Source organism: Ambystoma mexicanum, chromosome 11, assembly GCF_040938575.1.
Source record: "Ambystoma mexicanum isolate Mex_15411 chromosome 11, UKY_AmexF1_1, whole genome shotgun sequence".
NCBI lineage: Eukaryota > Metazoa > Chordata > Amphibia > Caudata > Ambystomatidae > Ambystoma > Ambystoma mexicanum.
The window spans coordinates 450166003-450173832 of NC_090934.1; the positions used below are offsets into that span (position 1 = coordinate 450166003).

At 44.0% G+C, this 7830-nt stretch overlaps 1 protein-coding gene across 2 annotated transcripts in view; it reads right to left on the reverse strand.

Moving 5' to 3' along the window:
- The window catches only part of LOC138503501 (embryonic protein UVS.2-like), a 235899-nt gene extending 228343 nt beyond the window's left edge, over window positions 1-7556 (reverse strand). Inside the window, exons 1-2 of one of the 2 annotated variants that reach the window (XM_069623283.1) lie at window positions 7373-7556; window positions 6959-6986 (exon numbers count right to left, since the gene is read on the reverse strand). In XM_069623283.1, coding sequence (XP_069479384.1) covers window positions 6959-6986; window positions 7373-7441 — 97 coding nt within the window. In that variant the 5' untranslated portion in view covers window positions 7442-7556. The remainder of the gene's footprint in view (window positions 1-6958; window positions 6987-7372) is intronic. The other variant, XM_069623282.1, reaches the window with a different exon arrangement.
- Between the last annotated feature and the right edge of the window lie 274 nt (window positions 7557-7830).

The window sequence follows — 7830 nt, forward strand, 5'->3', positions numbered from 1 at the left end:
TCCTTTAGTCTTCTCCCTATTCTCATTGAGGAGTGACCAGATACCACGGGAATTTCTAGTGCAGATAGTTTGCACTAGTTTTTGGTACCTATTATTTTTCTCAATGGTCTTGATATTTTTAATCTCTGCTCTATATCGATTTTTGATTTTCCTTATTTTCTCGCGGTACATAGATCCAGGTAGATTCATCGATTTCAATCTACGAGTAGCTGCTCTTAGTCCTCTCTTGGCATCCCTAATTTCCCTGTTAAATGGAGGTGTTACTCCCCCTGTTTTTAGCATTGATCGCTTATTTGCCACTGCGTGTTTACATGAAAATCTGGATATCCAATCCTCAATCTCATTGATCGACATACATTCAAAATCATGGAAACCCAGGGTTGCAATAGTTTCAAGTGATTCTATGGCCATGGTGACATTTCTTTCTGACCATACAATTCTGGATCCTGTCACATTAGTTTGGATAGTGCCCATGTTCGAGGACATCTGAGGATATAAAGGGATATTTAAAATACACTGTTGGCTTTACAATATGAATACATTGTGATCTGAGGGTCTCCATTTATTAATATTGTAAAGCCAAAAGATTAGGTGAGTATTTCATCTTAATCGTTTGCTTTCATTTGAATGCCGAGCTCATGCTTTAGGAGTTTCTTTTCTTCTTTATGTTACACTGAGAGATGGCAACATTCCATAATGCCATTCTGATTCGTCACCTGGCTCCATTTCTTGACTTACATTGTTTTAAAAGCCCTGTTCCATCCACATTTGCAGGTGACATTTCAGTACATGTCACACAATGGGGGAAGCACACTGAGTACTTTCTATAGAGGAAAATACATAAGTGATTGGCAGGAATGGTCCAAAGCTGCAGGTAGCAGCCCCTCACTTTTATTGCAGCCCTGGAAAGGGTAGCATGGTACTAAGGCTAGACATGTGTGTTGCCATCACTGGTTTTCTCAAGTGTTTTTCACAAAACATTGCATGCAACAAACACCGTTATCCCTCCATATGTAGCATTTTCTGTAAAGTCCTGAATTGGTGCAATTCATGGATGAGGTTTGAGGGTCACTTTTCTGCACTGAGGACCTCTTTTTTTATGTGCCAGGGACTATTTTTGTCCCATGTGCAGGGCACTACGTCTGTGTGTGCTTGACAGAGGCACCCGACGAGAGGGCGGCTGCATTGCCCCCCTAATTGTTGACATGTGCCCCCCTCCTCTCTGGCAGAGAACTCTTTTCAATAGTCATAAAGGTGCTCATTTGCACAGCTGTCATTCGCGCGTTTGCCGGCGCTTTGCTTCGCCCACATTCTTTCTGGAATCAATAGGCTAGGAATATCACTGGGGTGGGGGCCATCACTGCTAGGAGTAGGCGTCCTACATGCTGGGCACGCCATTGTTTTCCAAATGTGCAGCTTATACTTTCACAGAAAAAACTAAAAAGACATTTCCAAACTGAAACTTGCATCTGAAACTTACATCCACTAGTTTTCTTTAAACTGTGCTTTGTTTTTTTGTTTGACTATAACGCAAATATCCTGTGATGTTTGTTCCCCTTCCTTTGTGTTTTATCACGTTACATTGCAAAATATGTTCTATGCTTTTCAAACTGCTTAATCACAAATAAATGCTTCTATTGTGCTGACAGCAGTTATTAGGAAACTACACTGTGTGCTCATGGGTGCCAGCATTTGATTTTCACTACTGGGGCAGTATACACCCACCCGGGCAGTAAATATAAGCAAGCAACCAAACCAACCCATCCCTTGGACACTTCATAGTACTTGTTTTTTTATACGGAATTGCAAAAAGTCATAAGATTCACAGCCACTTTTAAATATATAATGTATCTCAGCAACAGGTCCTCAACCTACTGATCTACCCCTGTAGCCTTCCACAGTAAGGCGTGTCTCTGGATCCCTTAATGTACTCAAAATCACTTCATTACCAGCACTGCTGTTCATGTAAATGACTTCATAGTCAACAGTACTTCATCTCCAGCCAAACTGACCTTGGGCATGCATTAATTGAGGATATGCCAGTGGCTGCTTGTCCATAATGGGTGAGTATGCGCTGACCCACAGGCACCCTCGCCCATTATGGAGCAGCCAAGGAGCCAGCCAGTGAAAACAATGAGTGCTCCCTCCGCTATTTTTTGCAGCTGAAGGAGCACTCCTGGGCTCGAGTCAACTCTCGAAGGGAAACCCGGTTTCCGACAGTTCTGGTCCCCAATCACACATGTCCAATAGGCCATGCAAAGACGGGGGTATTTTTTTTCTACAGCCTTGTATGGCCCTTTGGGGATGCTGGTTAGGTTTGCCACCTTCTCGGGTTCATTCCGGACACCCCATATTTTGAGAGCTTTGTCCGGTTATCCGGTTAACAGACAATACGCCTGTATTTTATCTGTGTCCTGGGCATTCAGAGTTTGAAGGCACATAAGCCTGTGCAAGCGACTGGGGTTTTAAGGTGTGTCAGCCAGAGCTGAAAGGACTTTCTGCAGTGTTCCTTCGAGCTATGATTTACAGCTCTGTTAGATAAAGGCCGCCCAGTAGACATTAACTAATGTAAAATTGGGTATTTTGGGAAGTTTACCTTAAGTGACGCTTTCATGCGCAAAGCTCCAACTCTTCATGCAAAGCAGTAACGTTGGGGCTGTTATTTTTCACAGCCCATATGTAGACACCAGGTCTCCCAAGCTATTTGATTCATTTGTGAAATAGAAGGCCCGCTTTATATGTAAAGCAATTTACAAAGATGTCTGCTTGTTGGAAAGCAAAACCACTGTGTTTTTCTTCTTCAGAACTGCACAATGTATTTACAGATATGCAAGACAATGTGCTGGATGCCTTTTTTCAATAATGCAAAAAGCAAACAACGCTCATTAAAATACATTTCTGCTTCACAAGCACCATGTAAAGGAGGCAGTGAAGGGAAAGAAGCCGACAAGTGGACAGGGTTTGCTTTTATTCCAATATCAATATGAATTTGATTTGTGGTACAAACATTTACGAAAAGCTAATCTACAAGTCCCAGAATGCAAACCGAAGTTAAATGAACAGCCAGTGCGTGGTAAGAGGTGTCAGCCACGTTATGGGAACACTTCTCAATGCTTTAGGCTTTCTTGGAATGTAGTCTCTTCTCTGCAGATCTATAAAGCTAATCAACAGCAACTGAGAGTTGCACCATTATTATTCACAGTTTATAAGTTGCTAGCTAGGAAATGGGTTATGTATTATTGCGCTTTCACTAAAGCACTTTTCATAGAACATGCACATACAATATCATCCATCTGGGGCCAGATTACAGAAACTGTGCACTGGTGCAAGTGCAAAGTTGCCAGAATTAGCACTAGGGCAACGTTTGACCTATTTTTAAAAACACAGGGAAACATTAGAAAACCATTGCACCACAAGTAAAGTTTGGCTTATTAAAAACACCAGGGCTAAAATTGTCCTCGTGCAAAAAAGATGCATTTTCACTGCAATTTTGCACCCTGACAAAATTTTCCCTAGTGCTATTACTACTCTGCAACTTTGCACTTGCACCAGTGCAATGTTTCTGTAATCTGGCCCCTGAAGTTGGTACTCATTTATCGATCTCATGAAAGTCTGGGCTGGCCTTGCCGGGTTTTGTACCTGCCACCTACAGATCACACAAAGATGGCAGCAGAGAGCAGAGAACAATGAACCTGCCTAACTGTCTTACCGTCAAAATATATGTAATATAATTTATATAATTTAGTGAAATGTAATTTTCAGCCTTACTTAATTCATTTTTATTTCAATAATGTAGATTGCTTTTAAAAACTAATTTAGTATGTTAAAAAAATACAAGCATATTTCTTTCACTCCCATTGCGATTGCACTATAGATTTCAAATCTATAAAAGGGGCCTGCAAAGGGAGCGTGGCTTCTAAAAGTGTAGGCAGGGCTCCAAGTATGGTTTATGCTTCAAACAAAGGTGGGTCACCCTAATGCTGGCTGTGGAACTGCATGTTTCCATGTGTGAGGGGGTGCTCCTGCACCTCGCCGCACATACAAACGGAGTGGGGCTCTTCATCATCAGCGCTCTGGCCCTTGCTCATGTGCAGGAACCAGGAAGCACTCTTTGCTTTGCTTTCCTGTTCGTCCTACATGGGAGCTAGAGCCCTGGGAGGAATCTTCAGGACTGGGTCAGAAGGTACATTAATTTAAATGTTTGTGCATGCGTGCATGCTTGTGTTGTGTGGAATCAGTCTCGGGTGGATAGCTCAGTGGCAATGTACTCGTCTTGAAAGCAAGAAGATGAGGGGCAACACAGGCTCAATCCCCGGGTCCACGCTTAGCAACCTCTGGGTAGTAAGCGAGTTATAAATAACCCATTACAATGAGTAACTGGATGATGATGGGTGTGTCTGTACATGAGCAAGTCTATGTTGTGTGAATGTGTTTGTGGTGGGCTTCAGCTGTTTATGACCGGTGCAGGGTCGGGGGGTTATGCAAATATGCAAATGCCATTGTTCCACAACATCCCTCTCCACTGGCCAGTCAGCACCTCTTTTGAGGCACTGTGGGCATTAGGTGGCAGGCACAGCATGTTTCTACTGGGCATAGATGATCCAGTAGAATATACCATGATTGTATATTGATTGTGTGTGTGCGAGGTGCTGAGGGGCTACGGGGTGGCATGTCATTTTCTACTGGGCATCTATAAAAAAGCATGCATGATAAGTTTTATTTTGTAGCTAAACTGACATTTTCATGCAGCCAGTCTATCCATTTCTAACTGTAGCATGGCATTTTGTATTGGGCATCTTTGATAAAGAAAGCATGAGTATTATTACTTGGCTAGACTGGCATTTTGGTGCAAGCAGTCTAGCCATTTCTTACTGTGACATGATCATTTGTATTGGGCAACTTTGATAAAGCAAGCATGATATGTGTTATTAAGTGGCTAGACTGTCGTGTTGATGCAGCCAGTTTGCACATGGTTTTAAACTGTGGCATGGAATTTTTAACAGTAAAACCAACTGGATTATGTTCTTATGTGGGATACAGCATATACTGGCAGAACAAGCATGGGCATGTTTTCTTATACTATCATTACTGGCATTATGTGCAAAGCAAATAGGAGTATGTTCTTATATGGGAATACTGACATATATTGGTGCAGCCAGCATGGAAATGTATGGGAACAGCCAGGTTGAAAATGTTTTTATACTGGCATATATTGTGGGCAAAGACATCATGAAAATGTGTTGGGGAAATGTTCCTGTGCACTGTCAGTGACTTGCATCTATTGGATTTTTTAATGAGTTACCCTACAAAACAAATTGCAAACTGTTTGGCTTTTTAGCCAGTTTTTCATTAAAAAAAATGTGCTCTAAAATGCACAATTTGAAGCCATAATATAAAAAAATTCTCAGGTGTGGGGGAGGAATCCCACTCAACACCTCTTGAATGGTTTTCACTTCATCGCTTCACTTAGTCGCTCTGGCATTTTTGGGGGAAATATTTACACCACTCCAATCAAAAAATGTACCCGCTGCCACTGGGATGTATAGCCAGAAACTGAAAACTGTAAACAATTCTAAAGAGCAATATGAGATTCCGGCAACCATTGCTAAAGAAGAAAGGGAGCAGTTGCCTCATTTCCAGGGTTGGCTTTAGCGGCGACAGCACCCTTGGTGGTTTAAGAAAAATGTGTCTGCCTACCCCGTGCTCCCCTGTTCAATGCAGGGGAGAGGGGTCTCATTTCTTTAAAACTCCCTGCTCCTGAGCCTCAGCAGGGAGTTAATCACTGGAATAGGGCTCTCATGCTAACGCATGAGCGCCCTATTCTAATGGAAACGGCCTCGCTCCCTCGTCGGATTGGGGAGGTAATCATCTCAATAGGGTGCTGATGCTTTTGCCTTCTCCCACCACACCAGTTTTGGAGAGCACTTGAAAGACTCCCCTAAGCTGGTGGCGGGGGGGGCTAACGGTGCTGGGGTGGTCGCCCGGCCCGCCCTGCCCTAAGGCCGGCCCTGCTCCTTTCCCCCTGTAGTAGGAGACTGTAAATGATATTTCATCTGTTAAAGAGACTGTTGTTTACTATCATTTAAAACTGAGATATGAGTGATATCTCTTGTGTTTAAATTGCTCTTTTAGACTGGCTATTATTTAAAGCGGAGCTGTGCTGGAGCGATGTCTGCTTGACTTAAAGAGTGGAGTTTCTCGCTGAGTGGATTGTATGTTTTTGCAACTGTTAAACATGAGTTAACTTTTTAGGATGTATGCTAACTTGATGCAACACTTTTACTATCTTAACCCTACTATGAGCATACTTAATGTCAACATATAGGTAAGCCACTAGTGCTTCATAGTGATAATTGTACAGTGTATGCGCCGATTGTAAGCGTTGGAGAAAGAATTATGAAAATAAAAAATAAGACAGAAACAGGAACAGGAAGGAAGGGGAGAGAGAGGGACAGTAGCAGAAAGAGTACATGAGAGAGCAAAGAAAGAAAAGTGAAAAAATAGGACTAGGAAGGGAGAATAACTGAAGAGGGTTAAGGGCGGGGAAAGAAATAAACAAGGAAAGAAGGAAAGAAATGCTAGGCAAATGAAGAGAAAAGGATGCTGAGTGGGGGAACCAGTGGAAGAACTAGAAGAAGAAGAGAGACGGAGACAGGCAGGGGTGGCGCGCGTGTGAGGGTGTGCTTGATGGGGCGTGAGTGAGACATATTATAAAATGGGAGTAGCGAAGCTTTGCATTGCGCTCCCCAAGTCCCTTTAGCTAAAGGTGGCATCAGCTGCCCCGCACCCACAGGTGCCACTTGCAAAAGCTAAAGCCAGCTGCACACACCTGAGTATCCGAAAGAATCACACGAGCACATACATGCAGAAATTCGTATTTGGAGTCATGATGCAGGCAAATCCAGCATGGCCCCAACCTAACGATAGCCGTGTATAATAACAAAAACGTCGCACAAACCTGTTGTGTTGCTGGCTGTCTCGGTGACCTGTAAAAGAAACACAGAACAGCCCGTGTTATTTCTAAACCTTACAGTGATATGAAGGTGGCACACCGGAAAAAAACACCCCCTCCCCCACACGCTTGCATTGCGTACTTAACTGCAGGTCCCCATTCCCCGCACTTGCGATATGAATAACACAAGGCCTAGTTAGAAAGATCGTTATTTTGTCCTCCCCTGTTTTCCCCTCCTTGTCTTGTCGCGCCTAGAAACAAGACAAGGGCAAGAGCGCTTCATAAATGCCACATCATATTATATCATTCATCTTCGTCCCGCTCCAGACCCGAGAGACGGCGCAAGTGCTGGCAAGAAGGTCGCAGGCGGGTTAGTTTTTCTGAAGAAAGGTGAAGCGGTTAAGCAGCCCAGACACTCACCGATAGTGGAAAGGCCAAGGCACAGCCCAGCAGGCAGGCGAAGGCCACGAGTCCCGTCCCCAGCTCCATGGTTGGAAGATGTGTGTGTTTTGTTAATGCATTGAGTTCGCTCGCCCCTTTATATTTTCGGAGGGAAGAGGGTGGGCCCAGTCTGTCCAGTGACCGCCCACCCAAACAAAGAGACAGAAAGTCACGACTACAACGAGAAGTGCCGGCGGCTGAAAGATGTCAGAGTGGACATTCCGGCCGCAAGCGACACCAATTAGTGTTTTGGGTCAGGGCTCTCGTCAGCTGGAAAGTCCCGCTCAAGGGAGCAAATGACTCAGGCATTACGTTTACGAGGCAGCAGGGGATGCCGTTGGCGGCAGAGGGCTCAATGGTCAGGAGGTCGAACGCACTAACCTTGTTTATGCAGAAACAGTAATGTGCCTTCTAGGCGGCAGCAGGAGGCCTTGTTC